Here is a 20,069-nt window from a genome sequence, read left to right as displayed (position 1 = left end):
GGTAACATTGCAGGAACATTATCTAATGTTGAAGAATGTTAGCGCAACATAATACGACATTGGCAATGTTGTTGCAACGTTGCAGTAACATACTGTGCTACTAGGGACGTCGGGCCAGCGGCAGCTGCGAGGCGGTTGTGGCAAAAAGTTTGCTCGTATCACAGTCGTTACCTTACCCAGCAGCTCAGTATTCGTCAGCGATCCTCAAAAATGACACATTTTTCATATTTCTTATCCCAGGGTTTATTATTTACGTCAAGAACACACTTTAGCTCCTTTTTATGACGCCGGCAGACGGGATCCAGGCTGGTCGGGCGGCCGGCATGCTCGGCGTACTTCACGTTCGCACAAGAAAATACATAACATCCATGATACTAGAGAATGCTTCCTACATTAGAGCACGGGCAATATGCCTCTGCAAAAGTGGATTTTTCGGCAACGACATCGCCTGCGGCAACGCCGGGCGTAAAGCACCATCGCGCTCGCGAGCGTGCAGAAAAAAAAACAAAAGCCTCTCGTAACCAAGGTTGCTAGGCCGCGAAACCGCAAAACTTGGTCCCGTACGTCAGAAAACTGTGCAATGACGTAGGAAATGCTTGTGTTTTCTTCTCTGTTCCTACGTCACATTGATGCACTAGCGATGGCTCAGACTTCAAGAGTGAGCATTTTCACAAACTTTAAAATGAAATTAAAATATGTTCTAGACCTCCCTTAAATTTAATACTTCGCTCTTATGGTCCTCACATACAAAGGAAACGTATGGCAGTCTTTTGTACAACCTTGGAATTTGATGTCTCTACCCCTTTAAACGTTTAAAAGAGCAAAATAGTTCCCTTTAAATTACCCATTTGGGCGCTGTGGTCCAAATTTCTCTCATGTACCGCGTTGAAAATTCATGACAAATTAAAACGTCAGTCAGGTCTAGCTGTTTTTTTTTGTGCAAAAGACACGACACAAAAGAAACGAGGTAGGCAGGACAAGCGCTTTGAGTTATAAAAACATACTCGCAAGGTCTAGAATGTATATTTTCCAATCCGATTTTTTATTTCCTTCAAGCTATCCGCATTTTTTATTAGAGCGCAGCTCTTAGGCGCCCGTTTCTGTGTTTCGTGGCGTCGCCGTCGCCGTTGTCCGTTGTAACCAGCAGTGCACACCCTTTAAGCTGCGAAAGCAATGGAGCGGGAGCTGGGAAAGGTGAAAGTAAAAGCGAAACCTCCTGCCCTCCTTAACAACTGACGCGCCAGTGGGGGGCGCAGCTGTGCATAGGAGCCATGACGTCTAACAGTAGCAGGTGAACGAGCGCGCGAGTGTCGGCGGTGCCAGCTACGCCGCCGCTCCTTCGCCAGACGCTTCGTTGCAGTCGAGTGAGTGCGACGCATGTCTCCGAAGCGGTTCGGTGATTCCATGCCAAGCGGTTCGGGGAAGCGGCAGTGGATTGACCGGGAGGCTTTCGCCAAGCACACTTTACAATTTCCAGTGTCGTAGGTATTTTTTTAGGAAAGGAAATGCGCAGTATCTGTCTCCCACAGCTGCGAAACCAATATAGCGGGGGCTTGGAAAGCAGAGGGTAAAATTTGTAAATTAGTGTTTGAGGAAAGGAAATGCGCAGTATCTTTCTCACACATCTCGGTGGGCACCTGAACCAGAGGGAAGGCGCATAACTGCCCTCTTGGGACAGTGGAGACCTCAACCGTGCTTTAAGCTATATGGCAGTAGTGCCAGATGTGCGCTGCAAGCTTTGGCTTTGACAACGTTGTTTCAGAAACGCTGCCACCTGCCATGGTGGCAGGGTGGGTGGGATATTAATTTAGATATAAAGACAGGCGGGAATATTTTACCACTTAAGAGAGAGAACATCCCGTTCCTCTCGCTCGTAACGGCTCCCTCGGCTGTGACAACCTCGCGAAACACTTGCCCTGACCTCGTCTTTGAGAGCCAGGCATTGGTGCAGCAAATCGGGCATATATATCCATCTATTTCTCCGTCCACAAAGCTTCCTTCATGACAATCAAGAACTGTTATTGGAGTGTTTCTTGAAGAAGGAATATGCCTGAAAAATAACAAGTTGTCTTTTTTGTACATACATGTCTTGCTCGAATTCTTTGCCTCAATGTATTGAAAAGCTGAAACAGCTGATGTGCGGCGCTCAAATTTCGGCATTAGGAAGTAATTTAATCTTCGGGAATTTTTTCTCGAAACGAAAACATTGAGCCTCACGTATTCGAAGAACATTAATCCTCGGACTCTGATTACAAATTTACTCCATGGCCAGGATTCTGGTTCATGCGCCCCTAGTTCACAAATCTGCCACCACGCGCCGCATGAAGTTGAGCTCCTCCTTCTCCTCTTACATTCCTCCTTCCTGGGTTGGGGGAGAGATGCCTTCACCTTCCCGCATTCTCCACTTTGTGTGCGCTCCCCTCACGTCAGCCCAGCTTTTCGGGGCCCCGGCAGAGATTCTCTTTATTCTTTTGTCACCCAGCGTATTCAAGGCGCGCTGATTGTGTCGCTCCCCTACTCGCTCCCTTCTTTGCTGGGGTGAAAGAAAAGAAGCCGGACCGTGGCTAGTGCGGTGTACGCATGCCAACTTCGTCAAAAAATTTGGGGGCGGTTTAGCCCTGCTAACTGCGAAATATTTTTCGAAAGCAATTTTTTTATATGGTCCCGACGCGCTCGCTCGTGAGCGAGCGCGTCGAGACCGGCCGTGCTATGCTTTGGTTGTTTGCTTTGAGAGGTTGAGTCGTGCCACATGAATGCGTACTTTAATCAAAAGTGCTCTCATTGCAGTGAGGCTATACCATGGGCTGCTGCATAAAGTGCGACAAGAAAGCGCGCCCGGGGTGGATAGAGGAGAGTACAAGGACTATTTTGCGTGATAGGTACATTTATGCATAAGTGACACTGATATTGCGTACGCATTAACAATACAAAAGCTATGAAACTTCCAGGGACACTCGTTCAAGCAGTGAAATGCGTAATTCCCGACGCTCATACTTAGAGCTCACTCACGAATACTTGTATGTGGCTCTTACTCTGTGCATTAAACATATTAAAATCGTGTATTAATCACTGCATTTCAACACTCATGTTATTGGCCTCGATAGCAGTCAGCTCTTCGAAACTTCTGTCGATGTGGTGAAAATGCAGTACGAATGCGTTGAGTGAGCAAGTGCTGCAGTATAATAAGCGGCAACACCTGATGCTGCGCTTCATGCTTGTTTCACTGACTCATTGTGCGCGGTACGTGATTTATCCAATGTAACAATTAGTAGTGTGGTAGTTCAAATTTTTTCTAGGTTGGTAAAGTGCCTCCGATGATTATTCGTGACCGTCGATAAGGGCTTTACCACTGCTGCAAGCGATGCTAGTTTTGGAAAATATTCCAGTGGTGTACGCAAACTATGAAGAGCTAAAGAAGACTTCATAGAACGGCATGCTGGGAACTATTCCGAAGCGTTTCCCGTCTGTTCGGCAAGAAACTACGCCTTTACCAAGAGCAGCACTCAAGAGTCAAACCTTAGTTAAATGTTGTTGATTATGATTTAAATTTCTTGAGAAATGAAGAGAAGTTATTTTTAGATAACACGACGTTTAAAAGCTGACTGGGTTTCTCAAGCGCGGCGGCTTGGCGCTCCACCCCGCCCGCTTGTGCAGTGGGCCGCTCGCGCGATTCATTAGCGAGAGGACGCTACGTGCGCGCGGCCCTGAATATGCAGTGAATTTACCCGTCACGGATGCGAATACGTGCAACAATACCTAGGCACGCGCACGCGAGTGGCGCGAACATATAATATTTTTTTTTCATTTTGCATATGTTGTGCAAAGCTACCCCTGCCTTTTTTCTCTGTCGCTTCGCTACGTACTTCTCGCTATTCTCTCCCTTTGCCTTTAATTCCACCGGCGCAGCTCCAATGTTTGAGGTCATCATCATCAGCCTGACTACACCCACTGCAGGGCAAAGGTATTAGATAGCAATCACCGCGGCCGGCAACATTTTTAATTTCGTTATTGTATTTTTGTCAGTTGTTGCCTCTGGCAAACCACTACTACTACTACTACTACTTCTTCAAGGAGGGACTGCAGGGGAGTTGCAGGTTCTTTTTAAGCCCACAAACGCGGGTTAAGAAGAGGGAGCCATTTCCAGGGAACGATTAACATTCCCCCGCGACTTTTAAATCAGCCAGGGCAGCAGGTTGGGCATGTTGGTTACTCATTTGCATTTGTGATGGAACAGCGCAAAAACCGGTGTCCCGGTGTTTTACTCTGTTCCATCACACACACACACACAAAAAATTAACTGTGCCATGACTTAGGGCCGTTTCACATGCATGCGATTCTCGACTGCGACGCTGTGACTGGGGAAGGCCGTCGGTCCAGCCGCAGACGGCCTGCGACCAAGTTCCGTCCGGTTGGAATTCAGTCGCAGCGTCGGTGTGTTCGCTCTGCGACTGACCAATGGCCAGCGCCGAGACGGCGCGTGTCACGTGGGAGCTGTTGCCGCGGCCACGGCCGGTCTCGAGGCGCGCGTGTCGAGATCGCCGCGGTAGGGTTGGCCGCGGCAACAGCTCCCACGTGACATCACGTCACGCGCAGTCTCGGCATGGGGTCACGTGGGAGCTGTTCCCGCGGCGTAATCAAAACTGTTTATTCTAATCACAACATACGAAATATTGCCTTGCATTTAAAACACGCTGGCCATAACATCGTCAACACATTCCGTGCAGCCTTTCTGTCGAGTTTAATCGTGGGTTGCCTATGCAAACATCGAGCAACCTTGCGTGTCCCTCCGACCGAATTCGCTGGGTGCCCGTTGCATGTGAAAGCACTGTGCGAAAATCGCACTGCGGCGTCACCGACTAGGCCGACTATTTTCGTTCTGCGCAAGTCTGGCTCGGACTCGAGCACAATGGTTCTGTTGAAGTCAGTCCTGTTGACAGACGCCTCGAAGGGCTAGGCCACCGCGCTTCGCTCTACGTTCATTTGTTTGACGTAAGCATTGTGCTGCTTCACCTTACCCCCATATTTCACAGCCTACGACACCAAGCACTTGAAGCAAGGTATTACATACCACGCCTTAGGCCTTTTCTTTAGGATGACTGTCTTTGGGACGGTGGAAGAGGCGTCCGATAATGATGGCCGGCTTGTGTGTAGTTTACTTCCCTTCCTTTTTGAGAATACTGGCCAAGGTTTCGCTGACTTCGTCTTAATCAAAACTTGCTTGCATTTCACTGTACCCTTCGGACATGACTTTTTGGCAGTGTTCTTCCCACAAAGGCTACAAGAACAAGACGCACTGTTCGCAACATCAAATCCTACTGAAAAAAAGGTCTATGATGCAATAACCTCATAGAGGCTTCATCATAGAATATCGTGCAATTTTTATGACATATACAATTTGTATGATATTCTGTGACATCTTTATGATGACTGTGTAATTTTACAGAAATGTATGACATTTCTATGATAATTTTCTATGATTTGTATGATAAGTATATGATATTTGTATGACAAACTGTATGAGTTTATTGCATCATACAACTTTTTCTAGCAGGGAACTGATGAAGAAGGGGGAGGTGTAGTATCATTAAGGGCGAAGGATGATGTGACTCATGTGAGCTGTTGCATTGGTAGGGAGAAATTGGTGTTATTTTTTAAGGGCGGTTATTTTGCAACGGGGGATCGGTCGTGGGTGGTAAGGGGGCGGGAGAGAAAATGACAGTAGGGGGGTCTCCTGTTGTGCCTTTGCCTGCCTCTCTTTTTTCCCCCTTTTACTTTTCCTCGAGTCGTAGAGCGCAGACCGTGGTTGCTTCTGGAGTGCGCTGTTTTACTTCTCCCTACAGTGAAACAGGACGGAGTCAGCGCCTCTGCGAAAACGGCCCGGAAAGGTCTCATACATGAACGCACTCTTGTCTCTAGGCTGTCATAAAAAAAAAAAAACTTACAACCCGTAATGTGTCAGTCCTGGCGAAGGGTCACTCCATGAGCGAAAGAAATCTCCCAAAAATGACATCAGAGCTTTTGCAAAGGATCAGTTACATTCTTTAATGCCTTCCACCAGCTTAAGGACTTCCACCAGCTTTGTTAAAAGCAGAGCGCGTGGTCACGGGGTGGTACGAAGAGTTGCACAAAAATAAATTTCGGACGATTTAGCGCGGTTACTCCACATGCGCAGGTGCGCCCGCACTCCGGTTTTCACTGAGGTTGCGGTGTTCGGATCCATTGCGCACGGATGCTGTTGAAGAAATGATATCCAAAACACAGCGCAAGAGACTGGCAGTTTAGGATGCGGGATGCTCGGTTTCGGCGATGTAGTTGTCTAAAATTGATCTGTTCGCGCTGGCTCGGGTTCGAAACCCACTCGCGGCCGTAAAACATTTTCGATTAATTCATTTCAGGTGAAGCAGGCTTCAGACATACAGATAGACCACGTCGAAATCGAGAATTCAAGCCTTAGTGCCGCACCAAAAAATGCGACCCCGTCAGCTGGCTGTTGTTTTACCAGTTTGTGGAGGTGGCGGTTGATAAAAAAACGGCCGCTCGATGGAACCGCATCACCGAGTGGCCGTGGTTCTCGTCTGCTCACTTACTGAAAAATGCGGCACGCTGAAAGGCTTTTCCTAGAGCCTTTGCTTCGTTCCTTCTCATGAAACGTGCGTGCACTGTGTTATTATGGCTTGTGTGCAGTATCAAATAAAACAAACCATTGTGAACGGACGAGACCTTTCAGCGGCCACGTAATTGGTGAAAGCTTCAAAAACCGCGTGTTCTCGCCTTGTGTGGCTAGAAACCAGTCGAATGTAGCAAACTTTCCGTTTCTCCAGAGATCATCTGGCGACGACAAAGCGTCGAGGCTCCAATGTCACTATATCAAAAAACAAAAAGAAAACGCTCAGAGTAGAACACAAAAATCACAGGACGTGATTACCACTGTAGAACGCGAGATTTCAGGTGATGAAATTCGTATATCTTATTGGTATTTATTTTCATATTGCTTTCAATACGCATGGCCTCACTATTCTTTCACTCGTGATGTAACTGTGCTCGTACCTCTCAGACGTCACGTCAACACCGACGATGCACAACCAAGAAACATGCCCTCAACAGCTGTCGATGTTAATACGTCGCAGAGCGTGCACTGAGAATGCAGACAACGAAGGCCGCTCCGTGGAAGATACCCGCTTTCACTGTGGGTCGCTTGGCGGCCTTGATATCCGCTGACGCACCCTAGCATACTCTCGACGTGCCGGCATTCATTGTATCTGAAGTAAATGGACAACTTGTAGAATTGCAGGAAAGCTTATTTACATGAAGGTCTCCTCAAACCAAGAACCCTCGTTCACAGACCGCGTTTCCACTTCCTGCTCGGCTGGCTCAAGGGGTTAGCGCGAAGGGGGATGAGTCAGTAGCCCTCCATTGTATCGTTCTTGGAAGAACGTGAGGGGGGCTGCTCCCTAATATGCCGGAACCTGAAGCCTCGACGCACGCCTCCAGCCATCGAGATAGTGTAAAAAGAAGTTGCCGAAAGGTTACCATGATGCGTTCTCTTGACAAGTACCTGTCCCGACCCGCTCCTCACATCCTTTCCACAACTTCTGTCTTATATTGACAAAGGGACATCTCCCCCCTCATTTTTCGAACGAGAATGTTCGGTTGAAAAATTGTTGAGGGCACTCGATATGCTGAAAGTGTGCTCCAAGGGCCCTTCTGTCGCGTACGCGCTCAAGGTGGGCGCTCTTGGAATACCACAGAACCGGTATAAGCATGCGCACTATAGACGTCACCGGACCACCACCGGAACGAACGGGCGCTCGCGCACGCGTAGGAAGCGGGGTCCGGTTTACGACATTCGGAGGACAGCGGGGCTCTCGGCGACTCTTTTCTTTATGGCTTGAAGCTCTATCAGGTTCCCAGAACTTTTCGCGGTTCGAGTTGCCCTTCAGAACACCCAACCTCTTTTCTTCACGGCTCGAAATTACTTCCGTCGGCTTCAGAGGGGGAGCCAGCCAGCACCAAGAACATGGAGGTGCATGCCCTTTTTCGGCGCCCGTTCGGCGTACGCCGTCGCTGTACTGCTTGCAGCATCGGTTCATGTTTGGTAAACTTCGGTATGCCAGGCACTCGGTCAAGTGGTTTGTCAGCGGAACGTTTTATAATATCCGTTCTAGAAGCCGCGCAGCAGCTGCGTGAAAGTGTGGAAATTAAGCTGAAAACGATCTGGCTCCCGTGAGAAAGTCGGAAAGAGGAAAACATATTGCGTTAGAGCTGCGCTGGCTGGACTGTACAGAACAAAGACCCACAAGTACTGGTAGTACACGAATGCGTGTAGGTTGGTTTATTGAAGTGAGCGTAGTTCTAACATTTCAATCGCACCAACTAACCCTGTTACAAGTAGAGATGCCGTGTTTTCGGTATCCGTTAAACTCCGTTAAACTCCGAAAAATGACCCCCGCGGCATTTTGATATGAATGCTGGAAAACCAATAAACACTGATTTTCAGCCATCCTTGAAGAAAAGAATGCCAGTTTCAAGTGAAGAAATGTACTCTACTTTTTTTTCTCTAGTTCACCCGGAATACAGCCGCACTGAACTGTCCTTGGTACCATTCCTTTCAATCGAAACCAAATTGTGTTGTCGCGTTCCTTTGTCTTCTCTTTACCAGCGTGACGGTTTTCAAGTGTGTATAGGTCAGGCATAAGTTTCCTGTAACGAGGAACGCAACAGGACACGAGAGTACCCAGGACAAGCTCCCCCCCGACAAAATCTTCTGCTCTTTCCGCTCAGCAGTGCTTACAGGCTCCAGGGGAATACGGCGGGATTTTCACATTGCCTGCACGTCTCTCTCATTGCCAGTTTGGCAACTTGCCACTGTGGTTCCCCTGAGAGCTGGTACTTTTTTTTTAGCGTTCATTCATGTTCTTGGTTTCTGTAGAGCAATCAAACAAAAGGTGAAAAGCTCGAGAGCCTGCTAGCAGTACTCGCTATCCCCGAAGACATGACTGTATATATAGTTTTTGTGAAGTGGAATCACGTGGTATAGAACATCGAAGCAATAAACACAGCAATAAAATCATTGAAATCAGAGGAGGCACTTGTCTGCCGCGTGTACTCAATCCTGGTTCATCTAGCCTGCACCTTCACTGGTCAATACTTTCCTGAATGGTCAGCGTTTGGTGCGAAGACCGATATATTCGCTACTCGAGAAGCTATGAAGTCCGCGAGAAATATATGCGCAGCTTCCGCGAAAACTCACTTGCCCAAGCAGCACACCAACAATGGACCGACGCTGGCATAATGCTGGTCAAAACCGGCTCGAAAGTCGTACCGACGTCGGCATTGGGGCAAAAAGTTACTTTTTCCAACCTTGGCCTGATGTTCGGACCAACACTGAACCGACATTCATGCCACTATCAGACCACTGTTCAGCCGCTCTACCAACACTGAACCGACATTCATGCCACTCTCAGACCACTGTTCAGCCGCTCTACCAACACTGAACCGACATTCATGCCACTCTCAGACCACTGTTTAGCCGCTCTACCAACACTGAACCGACATTCACGCCGCTATTGTACCCACTTTCAGCCACTCTACCAACACTGAACCGACATTCATGCCACTATCAGACCACTGTTCAGCCGCTCTACCAACACTGAACCGACATTCATGCCGCTATTGTACCCACTTTCAGCTGCTCTACCAACACCGGCTTGACATACCACAATTAGGCCACTGTTCAGCCTTTCTGCTAACGCTTGCCCGAAGTTTATGCCATTGCATTTCCAGTTCAGCGAATATTCACATTCCAGTTAATGTTCGCATTGGGAAAGCCATGGGTTTTGGCATTGCAAAGCTGCAATCATCTCTTCTATACACATGCACAACAAAATGAGGCAACGAAAGAATCCAACTGAGAAACTATTTATTAAATAATTAGGCACCGTGGCTGGGGACGCGCGGTTGCGCGAGTCCTGCGAGGCAGCGAGGGCCGCGCAGGAGGCGGGACCTTGGGAAGGAGCCAGGGCCGCGCGGGAGGAGGATTTCTGGGAGGTGGGGGCCGCTTGGGGAAGGGAGGGCACTGTGCTGGGGGCTGAAGCACAGGGGCTCGCAGTGGTTGCCAGGCCGGCAGCGGTACTTGGCAGAAACGCTTCGGCAAAACGCCTTTTGCGTCCGCCGCCACGGTCCACCGAACCTGGCAACCACTTCCTAATAAACCCCTGCGCTTCCACCACATCCGCCCCCGTCTTCTCACAGATGGCATCTGCATAAGATAAGCGTTCATTTTAGGCCAGCAGAAAAAGTTTGCTCGTTAACAGAAATCAAGATTATTTCAGCAACAGAGAAAACAGAAAAGGCCACAAGTACATGTTAACTCAAAGTGCGTGCCAAAATGAAAGGACTACAGTATCCAAATACAACTTGAGGAGAAAATCCACCTGAAAGCTCTTCTAACCAACTGTATAAAGCTGCTGCGACATCACGGTCGACCACTTTGCACTACTAACATATGGGAGCACAAATGGCTGGCAGATACAAGGCACGACTACGATCCATGACAAGAGATGGATGTGACTGATGGGAGGGCTTTCTTTGAAAGGCATCTGCTGACTCATATATCTTCAGATGCACATGGAAGAAAAGTGCAGATGACTACCCCCATAAAAACAGTAACAAAATATTCACCTGTAATGAAAAAGAAAACTGGTAAAGTATCAACTGAAAAGAAGAAAAGAAAACAAAGCGCAGCAGAACCTGGTGCATGTTCTTCCACTCATCTTCTAAAATTCAGTTAAAAGCTACTGCAACAACATACCTGTTGCCACCTTGCATAACTTCAGGGCAATAAATGACCACTTGCCCTTGCGGCCATGGAGGCTGTACATCCTCTGTACAGCCACCCCCATGATGGCGGTCATTATGTTGGAGCCCACCTCCCTCAGGCCCTTGCCCCCCAGGCGGACCAGCTGCTTTCGCTGAAAAGAAACACCACAGGTGCACAAGCTATTAGGCACAAACATCAATTATAATTTCATTTAGTTTAGCAGAATCGAATAGCTAAGACAATTGTGTGACTACCTGTCAACAGCCCATGCGAGTACCTACAATCATAATGCATAATTTCTGTATGATACAATAGCTTGACTAGTTGCTACCAGCAGAAAGCACCACCACCAATATGGACATTTTTTTTTTCCCAGTTTACTAAGAGCAGGGAAACTTTAGCGATTAAGCAAAGGTGGCCAACTCCTACCCATTATGCTTTGCATCTTGGACATTATTATATTATAACTATAATGCTTTTTGCAGATATCTATGTGCTGGATGTGTTTTCTCTGCACAGCCGTTACGCTAAAATTGATTTGGTTTGTAGAACTTAAAGTTCCAAAGTGACTCAGGCTATGATGAGGGACACCATAGTGGAGGGCTCCGGAAGTTTCGACCACGTGGGGTCTTTAACATGCGCCACTGACATCACACTGCACACGGGCGCCTTGCTTTTCGCCTCCATGGAAAACTGGCCATCACGGCTCGGTTTGAACCCGAGTCTTTGGGTTCAGCAGTCGAGTGCCCTAACCACTGAGCCACCATGGCGGGGCTCACTACCCTGAAATTGAGCAGTCTAATTAATGCTATACAAAGGGCGCTTATTTAAATCCCCAAGCACCTGAGTAAAGCTGCGTGCTTAGCAACCACATTTAATTAAACGATGTTGCTTGTTTTTGGAGCAGATTAAGTAATGAAATGTGCATAATGTGAGCAAAAGACAGGGAAGAGGTGGGTTAAAGCTGCCCCATTATTTGGGAAACCTAGCCGAAATTAAAGACGCACTGAGAGAGGACCAACTTCCAGCTGTGTTCACAGCAGTTCATGCAACAGTATATTAACCGAAAGCTCAGCTTCCTGTAAAACAGACCTTACAACATCCTTAATGTTAGCTACAAAGTCCACTGCTGAACTAAATTAAAACAGCACAACAATAAATGACAAATGTAAGGAAAATGAGGGGCTCGTTATGAGACACATACGAAGAAAGGCAGCCACAGGCAGCAAAAGCATAGGGGATTTTTTTTGCTGTTGATCGATGTAAAACAATAATGTAATCACAGAAATATTTGACTGAGAAAAAAAATTTGTTGGAACCAAGTCTGTTATGCAACGACCGGCCACCGGCAGAGCTCTGGAAAACTACATCGAATGACATTGAGTGACACCATCTGAGAGCAACTGCCCCAAAAAAGCCTGTGACTGCACCGCCAAATACCAAGCTACTACAAGATGTGATAGGTGCAATGCTTCGCACAGAACCAGCATCAGTAGCTTGGTTTGCTGTTTAGCGCTCCTTCTCGCCTAAACGCTCTGATGCGACAGCAGTCTCGCAGGTGGCATTTTCTTTGCATTGCGTGGCTGAAACATGATGTGACAACTGGCACTTGCCGTAAGCAATATTGCGAGCGCCACATGTTCAGCACTGCTACTGAGCCCAACAAATTGATAGGAGCCAAAGAGCAGATAAAGAGAGTCCCCTAACAGCTGTCCCGACACGTGATGCAGTTTTTGCAAGCTCTGCTACCGGCTGGGCATTGCGTACCACTTTTGCTTCGAACAGTAAATCTCACCACACAAGGAATCGACAGGGCGTTCCAGTGAACACTCTCAAAAATTCCTAAAGAAGCGCAAGTTCGATATGGGAAAACAATTTTTTTTTTGGAGGAACGATCTCTCAGCAGTGGTGGACATAATTTACTGCATAACTGTGCGTGTGTACCTGCAAATATTTCTTCTATTTTGAACTCCCTATTCTTAGGAATTCCTGAAAATGCTCACTGAAACAGCCAGTGTGTATATCAGCAAGCAACTTTCATGAACAAGACATTTACATTAACAAAACACACTGTGACAGCACACTCCAGCACAACAGTAGGAATTATATCTATGAAGAGCATGTTATTCACAGAGCACGGCATGCAAATTCTCTTGGAGCTCAAGATTTCTTCACAAACCTCGGAATTACATTATGCATGCAATTCGTTAGTAGGCATTCATTTTTTCCAGACACGAATTATCAGAAACATTAAATCACCAGTCCAGCAGCCACGCTGTCGTCCTGGACGGCAGCTTCCACAGTGTCCAACTCCTCGGGGGAGAATGCGGGCAGTGCAAGGGTGGGAGGCGGTGGCGAGGGGGACACTGGCCGAGTCCTCTGCTCCAGCTGCCGGTCCGACCGCAGCAGCACGTGATCCTCCAGCCTTTGTAACCGCTGCATTAAGTCGCGCTGCTGCTGTCGGACCTCCAGCACCAGGAACATCAGCTTCAGCAGGGTAGCTGAAACTGAAGCAATCAACAATTTCAGTGAGAGCAGGGTTAACCTGGGCGCAATAATATCATTTGCGCACTGAGGTACAATAAAGAACAGTATGAGGCTAACAGTAGGCAGCAACACACTCTGTACTATGCTCCTAAACTTCCCCCAGTTTTTATCCTCCAGGACACTTCTAATTCATGTTCTATTCCTTGCTAGCCTAATTTAAATGCCATAAATGTCACCATGCACTGACAAACACCTAGGTGAAATGGAGCTGCTCTATGTGTGATAGCTAGCACAGAACCTGCAGCCTTGTTGTGTAACGGACTTCTCAGTCTATGAGCTTTGCCAATTTTTACATTGCTTCATGGGCATTTCCACTGCTATTGCACCATGGCAGAGATGGCAGCAGTTAGTCGCAAATGGATTCTTCCAGTGTCATGAGAAGCATGTGCTAATAGAAGCGAGAAAGCAGAGCAGGCCTGTGCCCTTAATATAGCATTGCACCATTTGGAAAGTATTGCTCACGGCAAAACCCACATTGGCCAAAATGCTGGAGGTAGACATCTGTTCTAACTGCAAGTGCTGGCAGGGATCAATGCATTAAAACTGCAACAAAGATAGCCCTTATGGAATTATAGCCCTTAGCTGACAAGCGAAATGCAACAAAGAGGTGGACCAAATGTTTCTTGCTAGGCACAGGAGGTCCCAAACCGTTGAGAAATAAAACAAGGTCACATTTATCTCTTACCACGCATCCATTTTCTGCAGGCAAGACAAGACTAGGAGCCAGCTGATGTGCTCCACAAGGCAGTTAGGCTGTTCAGTTCTTTCCTAAGCAAGAGGTCCTCCTTCAGAGCATGCCACTATTATTGGCTGCTTATCTCCTTCAGCACCCTTTATGGGAGCTTTGTGATAGCGCAATTAATTTTTTTTCAGCACATTTCGCTGCATCCAAGGCACTGCATTGACTTCCAACCAGTAAACTTTTAAAATACTTTGAAAGACAATGAAAAATTACAATATGGGCCTTGCTGACCAACCGCGACCAAGCGACCAAATTATGCTGGTAAGGAAACAAATGCACAGAACATGGGACTACTGTGTAGAGTGCAATTCGTAGGAGTGGCTTCCTGGTGGTGATGTAGGCCGAGAGAGGCAACAGAAATGCCAGGATCCAAAAGAACCCAACAAAAGCACAACATACAGCTCTTGGGAAGGGCACACAACAACCACTCCACTATGAATCACAAGAGGAGAAAGCAATGGAAGTACTAGGTTGTAAATTCCAGTACCACTTCAGTTCAATACAATGGTTTTTGAGAAATACATGTGATGATTTTCAGAGTGACCCCTTTCAAAGCACATAGTTTGAAACTAGAAATGTGCTCCTAGCACCATTTCAAGAGCCACTGAGGAGAACTCCGTGCAAATATCTTCCTGAATAAGTATATTCTCTAGGTCTTTCTGGGCCTGTTGACTGCTGCTCGGTAGCAGCAGGTACAATGAGAAATTTAAAATTTGCTCTGTTTTTCTTTAAGGCAAAGCAGATCTAGCTTCTATATTTTGTTGTGTCACTTGATACTAGACAAAATAGGAGTGTAATTAAAAGAAAGGAACACAGTGAAAAGACGGGACAAGCAGCATTTGTTCTGTCCTCTCACTGTGTCCCCATGTTTGGCTTGCATTTCTCTTTTTGCACAAAAGTAAACAAAGTGAAAATCTCACCATCAACAGTCCCAGCTGTCGACCCCTCCAGCTTGCTGGGTGGCGCACTGTTTTCGTTCACGCTCTCCCCAGCGTGATTCAGTGGGGCTGGAGATGAACATGCGTCATTGATGGCAATCCAGGAAGTACAGAACACACTACTGTGTACAACCACAATGTCACATTTCTATCCTAATTGAATGCAGAAATGCTACTTCAGGATATTTTTGGAGAAGGGACAGAACAGTTGCATGGCCAGGCTGTTTTTCATACAGGTGATCTTTTTAAAACACAATAGACACAAAATTACGAAGTTCAGAAACAAATTCCTGGTTATATAGAGATGCCCCCCAGGCAATAGTAACACTTCCTTTGGCCGAAAAGATATTTTAATTTGGTTTCAATCACAGGCTGTACAAAGACTTCATAATTCAAAACCCATCAAAACCGACACCTCCATGACAAGTAGTTGACGTGACAAACAATGTCACATCATGCAGATACCTATGACACATAAAAGAACGTTGTGATCCGACTGCGGCGGCGCGTTTCGATGGAGGCGAAACGCAAGAGGTGCCCGTGTGCTGTGCGATGTCAGTGCACGTTAAAGATCCCCAGTCGGCTGAAATTATCCCAGGGCGCTACGGCACCTCCTTCTTCCTTTCTTCTCACACTCCCTCCTTTATCCCTTCTCTTATGAATGTCCACCGAAATGCGAGAGAATTACTGCACCACTTTCTTTCCTGAAAAATCAGTTTTCAATTTTTTAAATATGTGTCTATAGTGCTTCAATAATTACATTTCTCATGCACCAGCATGGTGCATTGGTACCGTATTTTCCGGTGTATAAGACGCGGCTTTTTTCAAAAATCTTGCTGGTGCGTCCTATACAAGGGTGCGTCTTATATGCGAATTTTTCGTTTTTTTTTTAGAGAGTTCAGAAATTACTCAGGTTCATGTTCAAGCCTTTTTTACCGAAAAAATATCACTAGCAATGAAGCGGTTGTAACACGGTTAATACTTCAATACGGGGACCACCGTGCGCAACTTTTTTTAGGTGAACTTTATCATGAAACGACGGGGATGACGACTTCCGGGATCACAAACACACCACCGTTTCGGAGGCCCCAAGCAAAAGTAATGTGAAATGCCAAAAGATGACGACAATCACGCTTCTCGCCATTTTCAAGACAAGCCAGGACAAGCCGGCGTTCTTTTTTCAGCCACCCTTTGCCACTTTGTTTGCTCCATGTACGTAGTGCGAAGAGAATATTTCAGTCGCGTTGCCACCAGAAATGGGTGAACTTTTTGATAGCGCATCCGAAGGTGAAGACTTCCAAGGTTTTAAGTAGAAATAAAATGTTCTTATGGACATGTGGGAGAGTTTTTTTTGTTTTTCTTTCTTTTTTTCCAAAACGTGGGCAGGAATGGCGTGAGTGTTGCTTTTTCGACCACTTAGCGTTGCTTTAGAATTTCTCACAAGTACGGTGAATTTCGTGATGGTCGCGCAAGCGTGTTTAATTGATCCTCACTAGCCCAACTGGGAAAACTGGGGTGCGTCTTATATAGCAACTTTTTCAATTACAGCCTGCATATATGGCGGGTGCGTCTTATACACTGGAAAATACGGTACATTTAAGGACACAAAAGAAACTGTCATGGCAAAACCAAACACAGAGAGCAGAATATATGTCATGTGAATAGAAACCTGTTCGCAGTACTGTTAACGTGGGTAAGAGAGTTTGCCACGAAATGGTTACTGGCAGAGTCACTGCTGATCTGAGAGCATGGCAAATGTAAAAAGCTGATGCCAAGTCTGAGCACGTTCCATTTCTCTGCAAGTGCAATTAGCTACGGTGGAGTTTTTTTCCCAGATTTTGCAAGCATACTACCATAAATCCCCAATCAAAACTAACACAATGTCGACCTTACATTAAATAGAAATGAGAAATGGTGTTTTAGTTTTAAGGCGGTTAACATCCAAAGGCGACTCAGGCTATGAGGGACGCCGTAGTGAAGGGCTCCGGAAATTTCGACCACCTGGGGTTCTTCAACGTGCACTGACATCGCACAGCACACGGGCCTCTAGAATTTCGCCTCCATCAAAATTCGACCGCCTTGGCCGGGATCGTACCCGCGTCTTTCGGGTCAGCAGCCGAGCGCCGTAACCACTGAGCCACCGCGGCGGCTTAACAAATGAGAATTCATGTCTTACGTGGTGACGGCAGCTGTACAACATCGTTGTGGCCCTCATTTCCTAAAAAAGAATTGCACATGAACGTCTTGTTGAGTATGCAAAATAATTTCTCATCAATAAAGAAATATGAGAATTTCAATTACCAGAAACTGCCGAGCTTTCTAGGGCTGAAGTGAACTCGTAGCGCCGCACCTTTTTTTCGGCGCTCTTGTAGGATCCTGCAAACATTCACAATATCTCGACAAAAACCATGTCATCTCCAAGCAACAGTACGGATTTCAAAAAAACAAAACAACTGAGGCCGCCTTACTGGAAATCAAAGAAAAGCTAATTGAAAACATAGAAAATAAACTGCTAACAGTTGGCATATTCCTTGATATGAGGAAAGCGTTTGACTCGGTTAACCATAAGATATTGCTTGAAAAAATGCATTGTTATGGAATACGCGGTGTTCCTTTAACCTTATTTGCTAGCTACCTTGACAACCGATCTCAAACAACTATCATTAACGGTATTTCATCTGGGATCGGTCAGATTGTGTCTGGTGCGCCACAGGGCTCCGTTCTAGGACCAACGTTGTTCTTATTATATATTAATGATATCGTCAACCTTCATCCAGCAGACAACATTATAATCTATGCAGACGATACTAACGTATTTTTTTCAGGACAAGATAGTAATATTTTGCAAGCAGCCTCCAATAGTTGGTTATCCCAATTGTCTGTTTGGTTAAAATCAAATAGGTTAGAACTTAATGTCAGGAAAACAAAGTACATACTGTTTAGAGCCAAAAATAAGGAAGTTCCGAACAACTTCCAAATTCACTTCGAGCAAGCTCCTATAACTCGTGTCAGCTCTACAATGTTCCTTGGAGTCATTTTTGAAGAACATTTACTCTGGACAGATCGTGTAAACTACGTTTGCACTAAAATGGCTCGCTCTGTTGGTATCCTAAATAAATTTCGCACAATACTGCCTAGAAAATTCAAACTACAAATTTATTTCTCTCTAGTCTTTTCGCATGTACAATATTGTTTGTTGATCTGGGGAACGACTACCTCAACCAATTTTGTGAAAGTACTTACTTTACAAAAAAGAGCTGTACGAGCGATTGATAACTTACATTACAGTGAGAGTACGGGTCCTTCCTTCCTCAACCATAGACTGCTAACCATCACGGCCGCTTACCACAAGAAGCTTGCTGTTTATATCAGAAACCTTATGAAAGGAAACTGGCAGACTTTCGAGAGCACATATTTAATTGCGCAAACAGCATACAGTCTTAGGCACCCTCAATACCATGCACCAAAATCTCGTACAAACTATGGGTTCCAAAAACTAACTCACATAATTCCTCATAATTAAACACGTATCCATACTTAACAGAATTGTCGCTACAAAATATGTCCGAGGGCTGCTTTGCTGACTTGATGCCCGTTCAGCTGCCTGTATAGCAACACTCAGGCCAACAGACTATCAGTTTGAAAGCCTGTGAAACACTCATGTGGCAGAGGCATTGTTTTATTTACAATTAAAAGTGTGATTCTGGTTTCTAGGATTTAACAGCTTTAAGCTATGAAGAATGACGTAGCGGAAGACTCCAGATTAATTTAGACCACATGGGGTTGTTTAACATGCACTGATATTACAGAGCACAAGCGCATTCTGCACTGCTCCATTTCACCACAGACAGGATGTAACCTGGGCCCTCGGCTCAGCAGCATGGACCACTCAGCTACTGCGACAGGCTAACAATTCAAACTGAACTAAATGTAAACAGCTGGATGAGTTGGTTCTGAATTTGCATTATGAAACACTGTCTCAGTGCACAACAAAAATGGATGAGGAAAGAGCACACAACGCAAAGCATCAATTGATGTCTGGCATTTGTATTGTGTGCTCTTTCCTTGTCTGTGCTTTTTGTGTGCCAAAAAATGTTTCATAATGCAAAAAAAAAATTACCATACTAAACCTTTCTGTACTAAATATTATTAAGCATACTGAGTGCAGCACTAATTCTGGGAACTACAGGTCTTCAAAAACAAGGCACTAATGAGTTTCAGATGTAGTTCATCAGCTTACAAGTGCAATAGCTAACAGTTCATTCTGCTCCTCTTTTTGACAGCTGGCTAAGCGGTGGCTATCAACATGACTTCTTAGTCGTAATTTAGCCATGCAGAGGTGCAGACTCACAGAATCTAGCAAAGAGGCCTTTACAATCGCTGATGAAGCTACCATCAATATTTCTACAATAAGACTACTTATGGCAAGTGGTAACGACGACCACTGGGCAACGCATCCACTCCCCTCCGAGAGCTGGCTCGGCCTCAGCTTTTGCGAGCCGCGTCACCTCCGAGCTCCTGGCCACAGGCCTGTAGCACTCTTCTTTTGTCTCTGTGAGCCATCCGACAGGAATGACTGCAAGGCAGTCGTCCTCAAGAGGAAACTTCACCACAGCGAATGGTTTTGACATGCTGCACAGAGGAAACACAACAAAAGATTAATGGGCAAACAAGGATTTTTACCAGACACTCTCTGTGCCATTCTCTACTGGCACTTGCCTGTTTGGGTGCCGAAAACTTCACACTACCATGACAACTGACAGGTACTCTTACAACCATCTCGTTCTACTTCGCAACGCACTTCTGAACTTTCATGAGTTGAGAGTTACAAGTGTCACGAGCGCCTGCAATTTGGGACTTATTTAAACAATATTTCTGGGCCTGCTGTCATGTGAAACAAATAACAGCCAGCAATAGTGGCGTGCAACTTCACTGCATTGAACATCAAACTGAGTGCAGTCTACCAGGAGCATAGTGATGAAAAAAGAAACCAGTAAAACGCAAGATTGACCAAATGAGGAAG

The 20,069-nt window shown here is 46.1% G+C and overlaps 1 protein-coding gene across 2 annotated transcripts; it reads right to left on the bottom strand.

Moving 5' to 3' along the window:
- Positions 1-9,562: 9,562 nt before the first annotated feature.
- Positions 9,563-19,441, bottom strand: LOC149328757 (uncharacterized). 2 transcript variants are annotated; one of them, XM_089559730.1, is made up of 6 exons: positions 17,348-19,441; positions 17,223-17,264; positions 15,029-15,115; positions 13,079-13,326; positions 10,856-10,970; positions 9,563-10,258 (listed from the first exon to the last, which is right to left on the bottom strand). In XM_089559730.1, exons 1-6 carry the CDS (start codon positions 17,430-17,432, stop codon positions 9,807-9,809), a joined length of 1,029 nt encoding a protein of 342 aa, XP_089415856.1. In that variant the 5' UTR covers positions 17,433-19,441; the 3' UTR covers positions 9,563-9,806. The 2 variants fall into 2 exon arrangements, with proteins under 2 accessions (XP_089415856.1, XP_089415855.1); XM_089559729.1 differs by having other exon boundaries at positions 9,565-10,258; positions 10,811-10,970.
- Positions 19,442-20,069: the final 628 nt, after the last annotated feature.

This window comes from Amblyomma mixtum, chromosome 9 (assembly GCF_055824585.1).
Source record: "Amblyomma mixtum isolate Tamu chromosome 9, ASM5582458v1, whole genome shotgun sequence".
Classification (NCBI taxonomy): Eukaryota; Metazoa; Arthropoda; class Arachnida; order Ixodida; family Ixodidae; genus Amblyomma; species Amblyomma mixtum.
This window is presented reverse-complemented; position numbering and strand designations above follow the sequence as displayed.